Source organism: Acyrthosiphon pisum, chromosome X (assembly GCF_005508785.2).
Source record: "Acyrthosiphon pisum isolate AL4f chromosome X, pea_aphid_22Mar2018_4r6ur, whole genome shotgun sequence".
Classification (NCBI taxonomy): Eukaryota; Metazoa; Arthropoda; class Insecta; order Hemiptera; family Aphididae; genus Acyrthosiphon; species Acyrthosiphon pisum.
In genome coordinates, this window is record NC_042493.1 from 27148373 (window position 1) to 27170076 (window position 21704).

Here is a 21704-nt window from a genome sequence, read left to right on the forward strand (position 1 = left end):
ATACATACAAATTTTGTATGTTTTTAGTACTTACACATAATTCCGGGCCTTACTTATTACGTTATTTTATATTTTACACATCAATAATATCATAAAGAAAATATTTTTATTACGTATTTATTCATATATTTACAATTGAATTTAAATCATAATATTTATAAACTAAAACTAACTATTAAATTGTAATTTTATAATTTTCTTATAATTTTTATGTAATTAAAAAGTTATAGGTATATTTGATGTTTCAGATTTTTGGCTATGGGAGATTCCTTTAAGACAATTTCATTTAGTTATTGTCTAGGTCATACAACTGTTTATAGAATTGTAATTGAAACTTGTAAAAGTATAGTAACAAATTTAATGTCAGAAGTAATGCCACAACCCACAGAAGAAAGATGATAACATGTTTATTCAAAATCTATTTATAAAATTTATAGTTTCATTAATTTAACTTTAAGTCTACAGATAATTACAAAGTTTCAAAATACATTTACTTCTTTCTTTTTAAAAATTTTAAACTTTTTATATTTTATTGTTATATTAATTTTAAAAAACTAAAACCTATCTATAAATATTGGTTTTTTAAATAAACGTAAATAATACTATCCATATTAATTAATTAATTTTAATTTGTCATGAAAAATAAAAAACGTATGAATAAAAAATTTTAATTTTTTTATAAATAAGTAATTAGCAATGAGATTAATTTGTAACTAATTTATTTTAAAACTAAACACTTCTCTACATTTTATTTGTTCTATAAACATAGTTAAAATTTCATATATATATATCGTTTATGAAGCTTAAAATTGTTTTGGTGTGGATATGGCCCAGAATATGCTAATGAATGAGGCGTATGAAGGCCAACTTTTAAATATACATGCATGCATGTCCATTTGAAGAAGCTGAAAAATACTTGAGCTCATCACTGCCTGCTTGTATGAAAAAAATATTCATTACGAATGAATATTTGCTAACCCAGCGTTTCTTAACCATTTTTAAGGTATTGCTGGCAATAACCTAACTTATATTCGAAACACTATTGGATCCCTACAAAAAACCTCAGTATTATCATTGATTATACATAGTACTATGTATTATACTATGTATAATCAATGGTATTATTCAGAACGCTAAAAATACTTTAAAAATAGGATTGCCTTAATTCAACACTTGAAAAAGAAATAATTTACGTTAAAACATAAGCATAAAAGGGGGGGGGGGTGTTAAGGGAGCTTTAGACCCCCTGGGATTTTGTTTAACCCCTCTCCCCCTACAATAAATTTTATAATAATTTGTTTTAGATTCTGAGCGGAGCGATGAATGTATTGATTTTACAATGATGTGTGTTTTTTTTTAAATTTATTTTTGTGTCTGTCATCACCTTTTAGGACAGTAAAAGTGCTTAGATTTTCTTCCACAGTATCATTTCTGATAGGAAAGTGAATCTAGTTGGTACTTAAGGGGGTCAAAAGTAAAAACTCTCCTGTAGTTTTCTTAAACTCTTAAACAAATAACCGTAAATACATGCAGTTTTCACTGAGTGTTTATATTAGCATAGGTACACCATAACATTTTCAAAATATTTTGACTTGTTTTGAACGGTTTACGTACATTTTTAAGTTTTTTATAACATCATCAACTTGTCCAACCTTGCGTAATATAATATTCTCATTAAGTTAGTTACTACATATAAATAAACATATAATTTTCTAAATAAAATACAAATTTTTATTTATTTTTATATATTATGTATATATATATATAATATGCATTATATAGATCTATCTAGAGGTAATATATAATATAATATAATATACAAAGTTGTTAATTGGTAATTAGTTTTATGAGAAAAACATGTATATACCATTACATATGCAAATATATATAATTGATTATATTAAGTTAATTCTGTGCTATTTTCAAACAATTTACAATAAAATATGTGAATGTTATGTTTATAAAAAAATAACATGAAATTGTATCTTAAATTAAAGACAAAACCTCATACTCTTAGATAATTATGGCTTCATGACCATAATATGTAAGTATATTATAATTAATTCAAAAGCTATCTAGGTAATAAATACCGAATGCATTTTAATGTTTTATGTTGATTAAAATACATCAGATAGGTATTGTATAATAAAATGAATCGAATTTCGACAATATTTATAATATAAAATATTATAAACTCAGTCTAGTTCTATTTTCTGTTCCTTAACTCATTAATAGCGCTATAACTAATTAAGTAAATGGTATATTAGCTGTATGTTAAAGTAAACAAATTGTATCAATTAATATTATTTAACTTAGAGCAACAAACAAAAAAAAATCAATTCACGCGCGATACTAATTTTATGTATGAGAGTCTTATTCAATAGGTATGATTGATGGCCAAGGTCATCCATAATATGCCCATCTTACACCATAAATTGTAAATAACCATCGACGTCTTGCAGTTGTTTGGACGTAAATTTTGCAGAAATTACTTGCTTTCCGGTGAATTGTGGAGTGAATTTGAACGACACACTGGTCGTTTTTTTTGCGCTGACTTTACTGTCGAATATAAAGTAAAATAATCACATCATTAGATAAATTTTCAAGATAAGGATTAAAAAAAATTCCCTTAGAGTTGGTTTTAGTCGTTAATTTTCAAGAAATATTGTACCTATATGCAACTAATTTTATAAAGTATATGTGTGAAATCAGCGATTGTAAACATAATAAACAATATTTATATTAAGCTAAAATTGTTCTTATGCCAAAGGGTGTGAAGTCTAGAACGAGCCAATTCAGCTAGATACTTATCTTAAACTAAAGTATTATTTATCAATGCCAAATCGATAATGTATAAAGTAAAACATACTTGCCTAATGCCTTCTCCTCATAATAAATTAGAATAAATTAAATACTGAATATTCTTTTAACACTATAAAATATTTTTAAATTATAGAAAAAAGTTATCAACGTTTCTAGAAAACAATCAAAACATTTATCAGAATCTTAATCTAAAAAATTTGTTATTCGAACACTATGTCCGGTTTAGTGTGAATTTATAATTAAATTATGATATTTATATTGTTTAAATTTCTAATATAACTTGTACCTAGAAAAAGCTATATTTCAAGTTACAGAGGTTAAAAAAATGTATCTGGATATTTAATAGAAGTTGCATTCAGCTATTATGCTAATTATATTTGCTATTATGCTATTCGTCTAATCTTACAATAGGTACATCCTTTTTGTATGTTTATATGATAATATTATAACTGTGAAGGCATACGCCATATAGGTTACTTTAAATAACGTTCAGTGATCTTCAAAAAAAAATCAGTTAGCTGTTGGCTTGTAAAAAAATGTCATGAAGGAAAGCTTCTTACCCAACTTTGATTTCCAGAGTTTTAGGTAACGATGAACCAGCGATGAAGAATTTTCCATCTTTCAAAGACAGGGGCAACGGATTTCTAAACTTTACAGTAGCCCGAACTTCACGTGACATGGCAGGTTTATCATGCATCTGTTAAAAACATTATTTAGGTAAATATATTATTATAATGGTGTTATTATAATGATTCATTTTACATAACATACAATTATTAAACTTATTACTTATAGTATTAATTTAGTGTTAAGGCTTCAACACTCACTTCGAATTCAATATCCGGTTTTCTAACCCTAAAGTCGTCCTGTCCGAAGTACTCGTAATCTGTGTCGACCACACTCGCCAGACATGATATGTTGAAAACATTTTGGCTTTTTACATCGTTACCATAATCAAAATACGTCAACGCGGTTTGGACAAATTCAACGTTTGATCCTGTTGAAAATATTACCATTGATTATAAAATATACCTATTATAGATTGCTCACTGGCCGGTTTTTCGGTGTTGCAAAAAATGTACTCCCTGTAGATGATGAGGCAGCGTGACTACTAGCGATTAAAACGATTTGTCGATACGTCATTAACCATGACAAAATAGCAGTGTTTGGAAAGAACGTCATTCATAAACGCACGTTCACGCGTTCACGTTCATTTTTAGTGAACGATACGTGAACGTCACTCGTTTTATTAAAATAGAACGTGAACGTGAACGACGTTTATATTTTTAACGAACTCGATCGATTTTTAAGACATTCAATTTATTTACCCTTTAATAAATATATTAATTAATTATATTATATATGTCTAAATAGTATATTTATTTTTGGCTTGAGTTGTATATTATGTTTATAGGCTTTTATATTAAAGGCTCGGTCAAACAGAAAGCGGACTGCCCGCGCGGGCACTGTAAAATAATACAAAGACCGCTTGCCCGCCGCGGTCCGCGTACCCATAAACCATGGCGGACGAAAAGTTCGGGTACAAACATAAATTCTGTGAAAGTTGGTTCAATTTAAATCACGGTTGAAAGAAAATAAAAAGGTCAGTTTTTTTTTATCACTGTAAAATTTATCAAGAAGATCGTTTTGGAGGTATTTCTGCTGTTCGTAAACATTCTAATTTAAATAAACATATCCAAGCTCTAAATTCTATAAAAAAAAAAAACACCAATTACCTACTACCAATTAATCAAGTTCTCCAAAGTATTCGTGCTGTGAATATTCAAAATCAAACTAAAGAATCTGCAATTTGGGTAAGCATGTTTATAACAGAACACAACATTTCATTAAAAACATCAGATTATTTCGTCCCGAGTCTACATCTATAACAGCATTAACTTGTAATCGAACAAAGGCTACCAGCTTTATAACTAATGTAATCGGTAAATATCAATTTTTTATTTTCATTGGGTTTATTTTTTAATAAAATATAGATTTTTTTATTCAACTTGTCTTTTTTGTCCGTTTGAGATTTTTTTATTCAACTAAGTGGTTTTTCCGATTAAGATTTTATTTATCTATTCAACATTTTTTTTTATTCATTTTAGGTTTATTATAAAATAAACCTACAATGGGTATATTTTTTTAATGTATAGGGTTTTTTTTTCTACTAGGCTTTTTTTGTCAAATTAAGATTTTTTTATTCAATCAAGATTGAACATTTGAATGGCAACACTGATTTTAGTATTTTACTATTGTTTACTCTTACAGTCTTACGTTTCGTAATGTAACTAGCGCTTACCTGGATCGTGAAGTACTACTTTTTGTTGTTCGACTTTGGTGACAAGAGATCCATTTTTACCGGTATAATCAACCGTATCGACCCGCAATATAACTTTTACTGTGTAATCTTTATGACCTTTGTTCGTGATTCTCACCGCTACCCTATATGAATTAAAAAAAATAATTTTATAAATAATAGGTAACAACAGCGATGTAAATTTAATTGGTGTTCTCGTATCACATATAGGTATGAATTATGAATGTCCAATGAATCATTATTATTTTATTTTAAATGGTAGGGGTGACTGGGGTATGACGGGACATCTAACGTGCAGCTAATTTTTTATCACGTTTATTTCATATAAATGGTTATTTAAAAGCATCAAACTATATAAAAATACACGAAATTTCAAAATTTGCTATCAAAATTTAAATATTTTAACTTTTTTAAAATATATTTTGGTTTTTCCAGAAACTTGACATTTTCCCATCTTACCCCATAACTGTGGTAAGATGGGACATAGTATTGGTTAAGATGGGACAAGGAAATTAATGTATGAAAAATAAGTATTTATTGATAAAAAGATAATACATAAAAGTAACTACTAAAGTATTTAAAATTACTAAATAAAAAAAAAACTTAAACCAAGCTTTAAGGAACTTTTCTGTAAAATATAAAACAAAATTTAATGACTCAAATATAAAAAAAATATACATTTTCTATAAAATATAAAACTTAAAAACAGATGCCTTCTCTGTAGATATAAAACTTAAAATAAATGAGTCAAATAAAAGAATGAAACAAATAACTTTTCTCTAAAATATTAAATTTCACACTATTGAGTTAAAAAAAAAAACTTAATTTCTTATAAAATACTCAATAGGTAAACATATATTAACATTTCAGTTTCTCAGTCAGTTACTAAAATATATAACAAATACTAAGCCATAACATAAACCAAAACATAATGAAAATAATAAATAGTAACTTAAACTTTACAAATGTCACAAATGTGGTAATATCATTGTCATCTTCGCCTGCACAAGAGCAATGTGCCCATTTTGAGCATGCCCTGCATTGAACCCAGCCTTCAGTAGATTGCGAATAGGAATTGTAACAGTAAAGACATTTAACATCTTCATCACTTGTTTGATCATCATTTTGTGCATACACTTTAGGTTTGTCAGGTTTGGCAAATAACTTTTTTTTTACATTTTTAACCTTGCGCTTAGCTAAAATTTTTTTACTAATTTTTTGGTGCTCTTCCAATGCCTTCTTATAGGGAGATGCTGTTATAACAGCAGTTTTTCCTCTAAAACGAGAGTTCTTTTTTTTTATTTTCCCTACTTTCTAATGTTTGCTGATGAACAGGTAAAACATCTGCAGGTGAAACATTTTTAAATGCAGTTTTTTTACTGTAGGAATTTTATTCCAGTGTGAACACCCAGGTATAGGTTCTGGTACTTTTTCATTATCTGCTGTAGAATTTGAAACTTCTGGTAATGTACATGACTCGCTGATTATTGGTAAAGGTGAAACACTTGAAACTTGAGCCATATAAAAATCATCATTCTCTATTTTTACATTGGTTGTCTCAGCAGCCATGAAATCCGAATCATTAAAAACATCTGGATTAAACGGGCAAATTCCTGTTTTTTTGGAAACCATTTATAGCCGTAGTCATGGTTGCAGCTTTTATGATAGCTAATCCAAAAATTTCAGCCAGTTGTTTTAATGTTACTGCATCACCACCATGGGCTCTAAGCCAATTTGTTGTTTCTTTGTCATAATATGTACTAAGAGGCTTCATAAATGCGACATCTAACGGTTGTAATCGGTGTGTGCAATGAGGAGGAAAACAGAGAGAGAAGTATTACTCCATTATCGTGGGCTATTTGAATCAGTTCTATGCTCTTAGTGTGAGTACAATGGCCATCTAACAATAATAAAACTGGATTATCTTGAGTAGCATGAGAAAATTGAATAAAATGCATCATCCATTTTTCAAAAATGTCTTTTTGCATCCACTCTGAGTGGTGGAACTCAGCTATTGAACCTATTGGGGCATTTCTCATAAATTCACTGCAGTTGAACCTTTTTCTTGGGAAAATGAATGGCATGTACGTGCCAGCAGCATTCATACAGATTTCAACTGTAACGGTTTCTCCGCGTTCAGCTGAAGTTAAAGCCTCTACTTGTTTCCTACCCTTTGATGCTATGATTTTTGATTTGGATTTTGGTACAGAAGAAATTCCCGTCTCATCACAATTAAATATCCTATCAGGCCTAAATTGATATTGATCCATCAAACCAAGAAGCTGAAAAAAATCATCTACAACTCTTTTGTTAAAGTCCATTGCTCTTTCCACAGATGTTGCTTCAGGTTTCCTTAGAGATAGTTGGGGATGCCTCTTCATGAATCCTTGATACCAATCAAAGCCTGCTTTTCTTTTAACATGAGAAAAATTATGGGTGATGTTATTTTTTTCTGCAAGTTGATAAGCAATTTTTTTCAAATCTCCCACATTTAGACCAAATAAACGACCCTCCATTAGTTTCAGATAAGAAAACAATTCACTTTCTTGTGTAGTGTTAAAAACTGTGGATTTTTGTCCTAATGAATCTTTTTTACCAACACCATACCTTGAATCATTTCTTTTTTTCTTAATCTATCAAAATAATACATTCTGATTATAAGTAAAACAATACCTAATACAATTTTATATGATTATTCTACCTTTCTTTCGAGAGTACTTTTTGGAAAATTAACTTCTGACATGCTTCTCTATATGTTTTTTCCAAGAACAAGAACTTCATTTACAGCATTTTGCATATTGTTAGAATCCCACATTTGCCTATTAAGCAAGAAGTTCTATTTCTGCTACAAGGCATTTTGATGGCACTATTTTTATCTGCGCATTCGATTAAAACAAATATAATAATATATTAGATTGTAATATTGTTTACCATGTACTAAGTACAATATTTTATATTTACGGTAAGACGGGACATGTCCCATCTTACCTCAAACTGAGTTTCCCGTTTTGACTCAAATGCTATTAGTACGTAAAATGTTTTCTACTAGTTTGTGGTCTACAGAAAACTAAAAATAAGCGATATAAACGTAATCCTTACAAAAAATACTATAATAACAATGTATATTAATAATTAATTGAAATAGATTTACATACCTTACACACCGTTGATTTTTCATAAATTTAACATCAAAATTCTGCTATCACGAATAATCAACTGTTTGTGTTATCATTAAGCTTAATCATAAATATTTCACCGTAGTATAACAGTATGACCAACATAAATTATTTGTGTGTTGGAAAAAATATAATTTAGACAATGGATTACGATTTGTTCACATTTCCCATCTTACCTCACGACTTCATCTTACCCCAGTCTCCCCTACCTATTTTATTACTGTTAGATTGTATATAAAATGTTTAATTTTTTTTTTTGTAAGTATACTAGAGCGTAGGCCTACCTGACAAACCCCAAGTACAATAATCAAATGTCTACTGTTGAATGAAGTAAGTATAAAAAATTATTAACGAGACCTGGATGGGGTCTGGTCGGTTAAATTTCTTATTATTCAATATCGATACCTTACCTATTTACGTTAGTCTGTATATTTTTTTGTTTTTTCAGAATACAAATTTGTAAGTATAAATATTATTAGAACATTCAAAAGAAGAACTATACAAATGTTCTCATTTTTTTATTTGATTAGTATTTACTTTAAAAATCCATAAAAACACAAACTAAAAATATTTTAACCTATAAATTGTTGGTGATCGTACAAAATAATATTACATTAACATAAAATAAAAAAACTCAATTCAAACCTGAAGTTTTCTCCCACGATAATATCATCGACTAACTCAAAATCAAATTTGATTTCATTGAAATCCTCATTTAAATAATAACGGCTAAATATACTGTTATTTTGTTTTAATGCTTTATGCATAGTGATCCTTTCTTCAGTTGACTCTAGAAAAAAAAACAGTTAAAAGGAACACAATTATCAACATTTTACAGGAAAATCATAATTAAATGCAAATTCATCGATGTAGTTTTCTGATGAAAATGTACAGCTTATATTAAACGAACATTATTCAAACATATTAACTAATTTTTAATTTTCTCTATTTGGATGTGAAATATTATTGGTAAAAATAATTAAAAAATAAAAAACAATCAAGGCCAAATGTCATTAACATTATATTTGTTGGATAAAAGTAGTGAAAATGTTATTCGAGGATCCTGATAGGTATAGTGTTACAATAGGAAATGAAAATTAAAAATTCATTAAAAATATAAATTTCAAATTATCAAAATAATTATCAAAAACTTGACAATTAACAATTATTGTTGTAACTAAAAAAGTGTAAAATGTTCAATTATTATAACTAAGGATTGATAATTTAAAATAAAGATTCTCATAAATAATTCATACTGTAACCAAAATATATATTCCTATATACCAAGTTATTTTTTACAGACATTTTAAATTTGGACAAAATTACATATTATAACCAAAAATAACGATTATATTATTATAATTTAAAAATACTATTCGTAGATATATGAAACTTTTAGAGTATAATATTATTATATCTTATACATACATGTCCTTTTCGAATGTAATTTTTTTGGGAAAACTGAATTTATCCTAATCTATCCTCAAGAGTCTTGTATTAAATGTTGACGCTTTTTGGCCAACAAATCAAAATGGTATTGATATTTATAGAAAAAAAAATCTAAAAAAAGCATACAGTTCAAAACAGATCAAAATATTTTGAAAATTTTATCGTGTAAAGAAAATGCTATATAAACAACCAGTGAAAATGTCAAATATCTACGGTTATTTGTTTTAGAGTTACGCCAAAAACCAAAATTGATTTTGTCGAAAACCAATTCCCGGGTTTCCTAATTTTTTTTTTGTTTTTTGTTACATTAAAAAAACTAAATTGATTTTTTCATAAATTGGTTTTGCGTAAAAATTAAGTACCACTTTTTTTGACTTTCTTGACGCTTTTCAAAACTTCTTAGAAATTACAATTTTTACCTCCCAAAAACACCAACTAGATTCACTTTTCTATCAGAAAAGATGCTGATCACGAAAATTGGAGCATTTTTAGTATCCAAAATGTTGCTGACATAAAAAAAATCAATTAAATCAATACATTCTTTTGTTCAGCTCAGAATCTAAAATTAGATATTTGTCTCTTGCATAAAAAAAGAAGCATATGCTATAAAACCCGAGAGCTACATATTAATATTATATGATGTACTCCTCCCACCCCATTTAAAATTCCTGGACGTGCTACTGAATATATTCGTCCATACCTAGTATGTATTTTTGTTCACATTCACGATATATGTGAATTTAACTACCTATCTGGACACCCAGTTTATCAAAAGATTGATTTCACTAAGTGATGTGACAAATGCATAAGTCAATCTATAATTAGTCTAGAATAATATCATAAAATGTATTCCTTTTAAACGTTATCTATTTATGCAATTATGCTTAGGTATCTGTTTTATCATTCACTATTGGTTTCATAGTTATGTTGGTGACTCTTATCTATTATCTTATACTTAGTTTGTAATAATTAATTAATAAAATATTTTAATATTTAATGTTAAATCCTTACAAATTATAACATGACTCATACTCGTAACTTACTTTCAGGATATTTGTAGTTGTCCGTAATGTTTTCCTGTTCCCATTTTCCAACCGCTTTCGTACATATTAGTTTGCCTATTCTGATATAAATAAACACAAATACGAGTTAATGAGTAAACAAGTTAAATAGGGCTGGATTTGACGGAGGGTTTTAAAGGGACTTGCCCACAGAAGCCTCAAAAAAAGATTTGCCCGGACATTGAAAAGTCTAAATTATTATTATTATTATTATTATTTATTAAATCCGGCCCTGAAGTTAAATAATATGACGACCAATGACCCCGCGGAAGGCTAGGTGCAAATCCAGTTAGTAATTTAAACCCTTGAGAGAAAAAAAGGCAACAATAGTTTTATATATTTCATCCTCTCAATAGAAAACTCTTACTTATTTTTTCAATATATTAGTTATATACCTAGAATAGTATAGAAGTTATATAGATAATAGATATATTACTAAAACGTGTTGGTCAAATTACTCAAAGTACCAAATATAAGTGCTATAGATAATTATTAGATATTCTATAAAATTATACACTATTATACATTTATTACCATGGTCGCGTGCACGGGGAGTGCCGGGTTTGCCTGGGCACCCAAGCAATTTTGTAATTGGGGCTCTAAAATTTAAGTATACAAATAAATCATGTTTACCCCCTATTACTATTACTATTACTATATTATTATAGTTTAATGCTCCATTATTATTATCCATACAGAAAAATATCTTTACAAAATATAAATGAAGACAAAAGAGACAATATTGTATAACCATGTCTGAGTATAATATTTTAAGAGATTTGTAAATTATGATACATAGCTAAAAAAATCTAGTTAAGTTTATTTTAGGTCTTTAAAAAACAACGTCTCGCATCGTCACTGATTTCGTCGTATGTATGGCATGAATATGTTGTGCTGTTGTGCTCGTATAGACAAATTCTTACGTATTACGTATATACAATACTTACGCTTCCGTGTCCTTCCTCAACAGCTTCATTGGTTGAGATATGCCATAGTATCTCCAGTACACCTTGTCTGCGTTCACCTCGGAGTACACGAACGCCGTGTCGTACGGTGCTCTTATGTCACCATTTTTAACAGCCGTAACGCTGGCTGGGCCACATTTGAACTGGCCTTCGCTCAGCTCTTGCGGTGTGGCATCGATCACTTGCCAGCTCCGGTCCAAAATGTTCAGATCAGGCCTGGCCATCCAAACCTCGTTCCACACGTGATAGTTCCTGGGATTATGACACGGTTGTTACATTATAGTTTATAGATAGGTGCGTATAAAACGTGTGTAATAAACCTACATATTATTTACACTATTAGTACTTACCAAATTGAATCAGTTTGCAGTTCTTCTATTATTTTTCCATCGTCGTCGACTAAGTAATCGATCGTCAAACTATTTTGTGTATCGTGAGCTGCGCAATATGCGGTCACCGGACGGCAAGGTATTCCGATAGCTCTGCACACTATAAATGTACACAATAATAAATATATGATGTGTAATTTGTAGGTAAAAGATACACAAATGACAATTAATTTTAAAATTTGTCTATATATATATTATATAGTAAAACTATGTAACGAAAAAACTCATTAGTTAAAAACCATTAAACCAAATACAAGTGCACTAAGAAACGAGTAAACGTTCAAAACCTAAGAAAAAAAAGGTTTTGTCTAACATATCATGCAAATTAAAATGTCTGTTGCTTAACAGTCTATATTAAAAAAGTATAAACCAGTTAAGAGGTAAAGCGATCATTGTAGTGTTTGGTACGGACCAAAATATATTGTATGCAGTGGCGCTATGAGATAACAGGTTAACCGCAATGTATACCATTTTTGGTACATGGTTTATTTGCCATTCGATCTAACCCAAAACGTAGCGAACATGCCTTATTTGCTACGGACCCAAAACTTTATGAAACAGTTTGATATTTTTATTTTAGTTTATTATGTGGTTATAAAAAGTGATTTTGTATCGAAATTAATGATTTTCAATCATGTACCAAATATTTTACACGTAGCCCCTGGAAATTTCAGATCTAAATATAATTCGATAGTTAGTTAGGTAATATCGTTGAATAGTAATTTGTAAATAATATAGTATATAGTAAATATATAGTATATTATAACAATATAGTATATTGTAAATAATACTATTTTTGATCACTCGTTAGGTGTAGTTTCATTACTGATAATGATTTTGTATTATTTATTGTAAAATATGGTTGTTGGAAAAAAGAGTATTTTAGATTCTGAGTGGAACGATAAATGTTTTGATTTTACAATGATGTGTTTTTTTTTTAATTTTAATTTTTTTCTGTGTCTCTGTACACGATAAGTAATCGAAATAATTCTTCGATTTTCAACTTCAATATCTTGTTCGATGGGAAAGTGAATACCTATTGTTGATGTATTGGGAAGTCAACATTTAAATTTCCCAGTATTTTTTAAAATCGCCGTGAAAAACAAAAGAAAAATTAAGGACAAACGAGAATTTTTAGATAAATTCGATTTTTCATAAAATCGAGTTTGGTTTTTGGTGTAACTTTAAACAAATTACCGTAGATACATGCAATTTTCACCAGTTGTTTATATTTCCATTTTCTAAACATGATAAAATTTTCAAAATATTTTGATTTGTTTTGAACTGTTTAAAGACATTTTCAGTTTTCAATTTTATTAGTTTCTTTTTCCATGAATGTCAATTAAACTTTATTTGTTGAGTAAAAATACTTGAAAATATAATACAAGGCTCCTACTATATTGCTACAATGACATTTGAAAAATATTAAAAATCCTTAGTCACAGTTTTTTTTTGTATTAGCATTTAAAGTTCAAAAATTGACAAAATATGGAAAAATCATGAAAATTAGCAAATTATTTTGAGTTAAGAATTCGTAAAAATTTTTCTTTTTAAATCTAAGATTGACAAATGTAATACAATATTCCTTATAAGATTATCTACCTTTATCAAACAAAAAAATGTCTATAAGAAAATCAAATTAAATGTTTATGTGCGTTTGAATTTCAAATTTTTACAACATTGGAGATTCACTCAATTTCTTATGTGGCGATTTTATTATTTTGTTGTAATTCAAAAACGAATAACTGTAGATACACGAAAATTTCACTGAATGTTTATTTTATCAAATCTTATACTTGATAAAATTTTCAAAATATTTTGACTTGTTTTGAACAATTTACGGACAATTTCATATTTCAATTTTTTTTATATATATTTGTATATACATTGTTACAATACCAGTTGAAAAATATTAAAAATACATAGGCACAATTTTTTTTTATAGTCATTTAAAGATTGATTTTTGACAAAATTAATCAAATTTAAAATTGAATAATTATTTTGTGGTTAAAAATTTATAAAATGTTCAACTTTTATATCTAAAGATTGAAAATTTAAAACAAGATTCCTCGTAAGTAGTTAATACTGTTACCAAAAAATTTAAAAAATACAGTTTATTTTTATAGTAGTTTTAAGTTCAAATTTGGACGAAATTACATATTAAAAACCCTAGAGTAACTATTTTAGTTATTTTATTGTGATTGTATAATATTATTCATGGGTACTTGAAACTTCTAAAGTATACTATTATATATCTATGATGGATAGTATCACGGTTTGTTGTTGATGTATAACGCGTTATAAGTATAGGTACCTAATGGATATTGTGATATGATTAATTTGGAATTTATTATAGGTACTTATTATAGGTCAATTTTTTTTTTTTAATGACATAGATAAGTATAATATAATATGTCTTATACCTAAACTTGCATACCGTCTCCGCCCAGAATCGTTTTTCTTATATAATGATATTATATCATTGAATTAAAATTTAATACAATCCATTATACAGTGACCCACTTGAAACCTACTGTACAGCAGAGCGACATCCACTTGCCCACCTTTTTTAGACTTGTAAACAAATAATATTGCATCGTTATCATTCGCTTGATAGTTGATAGTTCATAGTTGTCGTATACGTGCGTTAATGATATTATTAGACATAAATACATAATTAAAATTATTGTTGTTTTTTTAAAATTTTTTTTTCACATAAAAAATTTAATTTATAAGATATCAATGGGCTGGTCAAAAATGTCTTTGTCTGGTGGGCTACGAAATATTTTCCTGTGTTAAAATCGTATTTAGGTGTACCATAGTAGGACACCTAATACTTGTTGTCAAAGATTCCCGTGTACCAATAATGGTACACAAAAATTTATTGGTAAAACAAGTGTACCAAAAGTGGTAAACGTAGATCTTTTGGCAAATGTACTGAAAAATGACGTAGCGGTTAAAGCGTATTGAAGTAGGCGCTTAATTACCTTAAAATACTTTTAAATAATAATAATACATTTTAATAACCTGTAGTTAGTACTCCAGCGTAGACCCAGCATTGCCCGTATTTGACAGGTTTTTTTGTTTTAATGTATTGATTTAAAATGTCTACGCTTCCCAGCCAATTAATGGGTGCGGTGCCGCCGGAAAAATCTTCGGTCCAGTTGCCTTGAACGACACCTAACTCATCAGGGGCGTTTACCTGTGTACGAAAAACCGCAAGTATGTAAACAACGGTCGTGACTTATCAAAGTATAATAATATGAGTCTTTTAGTTTTTACATTAGGTACACGCTTCGGAAACTTTTCCTAAACGAATAATTACTACTCACCGCGGCTGATAGGCTTCTTGATACTTTTATTGGGTCACTGCAGTGTATAAGTGCTAACCGTCTGATTTTTAACAATAACAAAAAACTGCTTTCCAACATGTTCTTTTGAAACTGGCCGTATTTCCACATGACTTCTTTCTGCCGGTTGTGACTTCCGCGCCACATGAGTCCTTCCTCGCTCAATACGTATTCGTCACGTAGCGCATCGTCCTTTAGATAAACTTCATCCGCTGCACAAAATAATGTGTTATTCATTTATACACACATGATAATTGAATTAAATAAGTACATACATAAAAATGTTATCTAAAACGTCTAGAACGTGAACTTATAAGTTATAAGTCACAGTTACAAGTTTTTTACTAGTTTTTACTAGTTTTACCATATTTACACATCTATTCTAATATATAAAGACGTAGGCATTCAAACGTATGGTCGAGATAATCACTGAAACTACCAATCAGATTTGAAAAAATATTTTTGCATTTTATAGCCCAATTCTTGAGGAAGGATATATTTCATTTTGTTAAAATCCAAAAGATTTTGAGATTCACGGTGGAAATAAAAAATTTAATTTTTGTTTATAAATGATTGACATTGGCTACAGATTATAATAGTAAAAGTAAAAATATGAAAATTGTAAGCTAATAGGAACGGGGAGTGCTGGGTGGGACGGGACAGCTAGTAGGTATACACATATAAATTGGTTTAAAGTCCGCAATACACTATCAATCTAACTCTCAATCAACAATCTAATCAACGCTATCAATCCAAATGACTTACTTGGACACCATGGATTGAACAGTATGTAAATCGGATTTCCTTTAGCTGAGAACATAGCTGCTTCTTGTCCCGATCGGGTGTCTATGTCAAATATCCATTGTCCCACAATGCAGTTATTCGGTGGAGTAATCTATTAACCATCGATAAAGTTTAAACGATAAAATAAGCTATAACCTAATTAACTTCCTATATTTATTCTCTCTATATAATATTTAATACATAATTTATATATATTATAGAGAGAGAAACTAATAATATGCATTGATTATATTTACTCTAACGCTGACTACGTTTGGGTCCACGTCATCAGTAGACATCACGTACGCTGACCAATGGCCATTGCCATTGCTTGGATTATCCTTTAAGGGCACAGCAGCCATAGTGTTATTTCCAAAGTTTGCATCTCCAGTTTCTGAAATATATTTAATTTAACTTTACATATTATCATTTTTAAATTTTAACACTATGATTGAAGGAAACAAAGGTTCGACTAATAATATAAACAAATAACAATATATCTAACACACGCGCACGCACATACAATATTTAGGTTAACATTTAGGTTACTATTACGTACTGTAAGAAATTAATGCAACAGGTTGCGTAGCATGCGAAGTCCCTACCTCAAAGCTTGTTATCATATATTTTTTATACTGATCTATTTATATCAAATAGCATGATTATTTCAAAGATTTTATTAAAGTTAAAATTCAACTTAAAATGAGATATGGGTACATATACAAAAAAAACTAACGGGACAATGGGTTATTGGTACCCAGGTAAATAATATAACTTAAACATACCGGTTACAGTAATAACTAATAGGCAATGGTGCAAGGCTGTACATATGTAGATTTGTGAATTGTTTTTTTTTTTTAGCATTTGTATTTTGTAAGACAGTTTCCAAAGCACAAAGTTTGAATTATGCAACAATAAATTATTAAATTAAAATTTTATATTGCATTCTGTGAACCACATAAAGATTTTCACAAAAAATAGAAAAAAAAAATTTTGTTGGCCCCATACCTAGAAAAGAAACTCAAAAATTTTTTTCTAAACTGAATAGTATTTGCGCGAGAGACACTTCCAGTGGTAAAATGTGTGCCCCCCCCCCCCCATAACTTGTAAAATAAGAGGATGATAAAACAAAAAAAAATATATGATGTACATTACCATGTAAACTTCCACCGAAAATTGGTTTGAACGAGATCTAGTAAGTAGTTTTTTTTTAATAAATAGATAAGTAAATAATAATTATAATTTGCGTGGGGGGCAGGTTCCCGACTGCGCTAACCCGAGCGGGTAATATTATAATATTAGAAAAGTAATTTATTATTTATGTTACTTGCTGCTACGGAACCCTTCATGAGCTAGTCCGACTCGCACTCAGTCGCTTTTTTTATTTTATAATTTGTACGTCCCTGCCTAAATAAATTATTTTTATTTTATTTTTTGTATATTAAATATGAATATAATAAGATAATGTTTTTTCTAGACAAAAAAACGGAACTAAGTGATATTCAAATGCAAATATATTATATAATATTATAAATAATAAATGAGGAGAACAGAAATTAAACAGTTGGTCATATACGAGGCATAATACAATTAACATTATTAAGTAAATTAAATAAGGAAACAATTTATAAATTAGCAGAGGCGAAATTATAGACGTGGTATTACGAAACGTGTACTTATATCTATAGTAGGTACTAACAATTATTCACTGACTACAGGCATCACGTGGGATTAGTCAAAAGTAAAAGTTTCTAAAATACAAATATATGTGTATTTTTTTAGGTAAGTAAAAGATTTAAAAATAGACAAATATTAAAATATATCTGTTGTCGACTCTATGTAATGACGGTAACGGTATCTATTAAATTTGTTAAGGTAAATTGTATTAGTGTTACTAATTATAATTACCTAATATGTATTTGTTTATTTCAAATATACGGACAATATTATGTCCTATTACAATGTGGTAATGTATAGTGCAATTGCAAGATAATTTATAACATACTTAGTAGATACTAAAAAGATTTTGATCATGGTTTAACAATTTAAATAGTATACGAAACTCAAGGATTGCTAATTATAGTCGAAAAAAAATGTATTACCTACCTGCGGTCATTAAGAGGTTGGCAGGGCTATTAAGGATATAGTTTCTACTGGAATGAATTTGGTTAAAAGGATCTCGGGTATAAATTAATTAATTTTGAATTTGATTTGGGCAAAGAATTCAGAGCAATCATTAGAACCCAATATTAAGTTACGTATGAATATTGACTAGACGCTATGATAAGGGTGATGTATATTTTTGTAATATATTGAACATTTTTCTTTCAGTAGTTAAAAAAATTGGGTCAGACAATAAAAGATAATAGTTGTAGGTAGGTACAAAATATGCACACTGTAATTGCATATCAAATCCTCAGAAAACGAAGTCTATAATATTGTAATTTATAAATTTATAACCAATGGAGATAAGTCGTGTTATCGCCAAGCTCAAACTTAACATGTTGTGCTGTATGGGCGATGATCTATTATTGCTTATTATACAAACCAGCATTTTGAACATTTTCAAACATTTAATGTAATGTTTGAAAATGTGATAAATTTCCCATTTATTTAAAATATATCTATCAAACATATATTGTTTATACCTTAAACCATACAAAATTAATTAGTGTATACTATTTATAAAATATTACAATTTTTGTACCTTAGGTAGATCTCCATTACATAATATGTGGGAAACTGTGAAATATTATTTTCGTCCAAATGTTGTCTTATTTATATATTATAAGTTGAAAAATGTGTTTGGGTATGTCTTGTTCGTATAATATACTTTATTGGCAAATATTACATTTGTTTTATTCAAAATAAGTCGAATGATCAATAATTTTCTGAAGAATATTATTTTATCAAAGACATACGAGGCCCGCCGATTAGGTGGCCGAGAAAAAAAAATAGAAGTAATATAACTGGGGCAAGGATGAAACAAAAGAAGAAAACTATTTCAAATTATCGTTTAAATCGTCTCCTTGTATTTTTCAATGACTACTCATGCATACGTGCATTGTGTGCATCTAGTGCCACCTACTATATTATTTTAAATGCAAAATGTGCAACACGTACTACACACGTATTAATAATTTTTACTGCATTGCGGTACCTACGTCACGTGGGGTTCCGTTGTCGTTAATATAATATAATATTAATTATGAAATCGTAACAGCGACACAGGCGTGTTGTGTTAGATCAAAAACACCTACTTGACGTGGGTTGGACGCATTTCCTATATGCAGTCGATAATAAATAATAATGCATTATGAATGGTTTTAATAACCACCATCGTGTTTTTATTTAGCACATGTTGCCACGTGTATAATATAGATATTGTGTGGCGGCTTGCCACAATGGTACCACATTGTTCATAATAATATTATTATTATAATTATTTTTTTTTTATTAAGAAATCTTAATGTAGGTAGGTACCCATTTCATGATTGTCATTTTCAATCACTAAACACATCCATAAACTTAGACTTAATGTCTGGGTTTAATAGTGTTCAAAATTATTCTGAAAACAATTAGAGGTTGTTTTGGAATTGGTTAACATAATCCTTATTCCTTATTATATACTATATACATAATGGATGTATATTATGGTATCAAACGGTCCGGATAACATTCATTTTTATGATTTGTCCATTTTCTATTGTTTTCACCTTTTTACTTATCAAATCCATTGTCATATGAAAATATTACCTACTCAACTATACAACATTATTATGCCATTAGGTGGTATTATAGACTATAGTTCTTATGTATGACCATATTTGCTCTTGCATTTTGCAGCCTTGGGTACTAACTTAACCAAGCAAAAATACTACTTAACAACTTGACTTAACGAATAATATGCCAAATATATTATATGCCTATATTACATAGAGTATAATAAATGTAATAGTTATTACCAGCCAATTTGAACATAAACGACACACTGTCATTAGCCATGTCAAACTCTCTGTCGAATTTCAAGTAAAAGCAAATAGGAAATCCTCTGCGTACCACCAAAGTTGGATTCCTTTCGTACATACAATAATACTTATCGGTCCTGTGTTTTTGTCCGTTTTTTACGAAGCAGTAGTTAATCCATTCTAGATTTAATGGACCCATGCCAGTCGTATTTGGTGTTCGGCGAATCACTGCAAAATAATATAAACATTTTAATAAAACATTTATATGGTAATGTTGTAATATTGAAGCTGAAGGATAAAAAATCATACACAACATTTTATTGAAAATGTATAATAATAATCTATATCAGACGAAACAAAATAGGCATAGTAATATCAGTAATATCTAATTATACATAATTCGTGTTAATTGTGTTGTTATAAATGAACCTATCTATTATCTTTACCAAAGTATGTATTAGGTATATTAAAGGATATTATAATTTTAAATACATATTTAATAACAAAATACATTTTTATAGGAAAGAAAAAGGAAGAAGGTACAAATAAAATTAGTTTTCTTAGTTTTTCAAATATTCCGTATTCTATATTTTATATTTTTAATGTGCACATATTACGTTTTTATCTTACGTTGTATAAAGAACCCAGATTCCTGGTTAAATTCCAGTAAATAATAATATGATTAAAAGTAAAAGTTACAAGTTTACCCACATTTACAGATATTAGATAGGTACCTAGGTATATTATATACCTATCTAATAGGTACCACTTTATTTTTACGATTTTTATATTTTTTGATTTTGTCTACGAGAAAACGAAAAATCTATAATGAATATCATTTTGACTCGTGTCCGGAATTTTTGTGCGCTGTAAAACGTTTATAATATAATAGGTATTCTTGGACACAATTGAAATACAACGCGTCAGCGCGTGCATAAACGTACGTCACGTGCAGTGTGCACTGTCCACCGGATATTATGATACAACGAGTAGGACGAAATTGCATAAGACGCGTAAACAACAACAACGACTACGACGACGATGACGATTACGACAACATTACCTATATTTAATCGCCGTCGACGCCGCCGCTGCACATATTAATGACGACGACGATATATTATGCTCCGGAGGGCACGCGGTTAGTTGGCTGGCGTGGGCGTATAAACAATTGCTCGCGTGTAAAAAAAAAGAACTTTTTTCGCGTACTCATCTCGAGGTCGTCCCAAGAGCTTTATACACAGGACATAGATTATAAGTGTTCGTATAATAGAAAAATCGAAAGTACCATGAACGAGATGCGTCCTCCTATTTTTGTCACCGCCATTTCCACAGTTATTTACATATTTTAATATAATATATCACTAAAGATACAATGGTAACGGTCCAATATGCGACCTACACTGAGTCAAAACATTTG

General features: G+C 28.9%; 1 protein-coding gene and 1 pseudogene across 2 annotated transcripts in view; both read right to left on the reverse strand.

The window, feature by feature from the left end:
- Positions 1-1964: 1964 nt before the first annotated feature.
- The window catches only part of LOC100162140 (annulin), a 31505-nt gene continuing 11765 nt past the window's right edge, over positions 1965-21704 (reverse strand). For both annotated transcript variants that reach the window (XM_008180267.3, XM_003241397.4), the window contains 13 exons: positions 20282-20512; positions 16574-16710; positions 16299-16428; positions 15516-15745; positions 15211-15385; positions 12145-12283; positions 11777-12046; positions 10812-10891; positions 8965-9109; positions 5126-5268; positions 3651-3820; positions 3384-3520; positions 1965-2559 (listed from right to left, as the gene is read on the reverse strand). In XM_008180267.3, coding sequence (XP_008178489.1) covers positions 2424-2559; positions 3384-3520; positions 3651-3820; positions 5126-5268; positions 8965-9109; positions 10812-10891; positions 11777-12046; positions 12145-12283; positions 15211-15385; positions 15516-15745; positions 16299-16428; positions 16574-16710; positions 20282-20512 — 2123 coding nt within the window. In that variant the 3' untranslated portion in view covers positions 1965-2423. The remainder of the gene's footprint in view (positions 2560-3383; positions 3521-3650; positions 3821-5125; positions 5269-8964; positions 9110-10811; positions 10892-11776; positions 12047-12144; positions 12284-15210; positions 15386-15515; positions 15746-16298; positions 16429-16573; positions 16711-20281; positions 20513-21704) is intronic.
- On the reverse strand, positions 5842-8912 carry LOC107882437 (annotated as a pseudogene).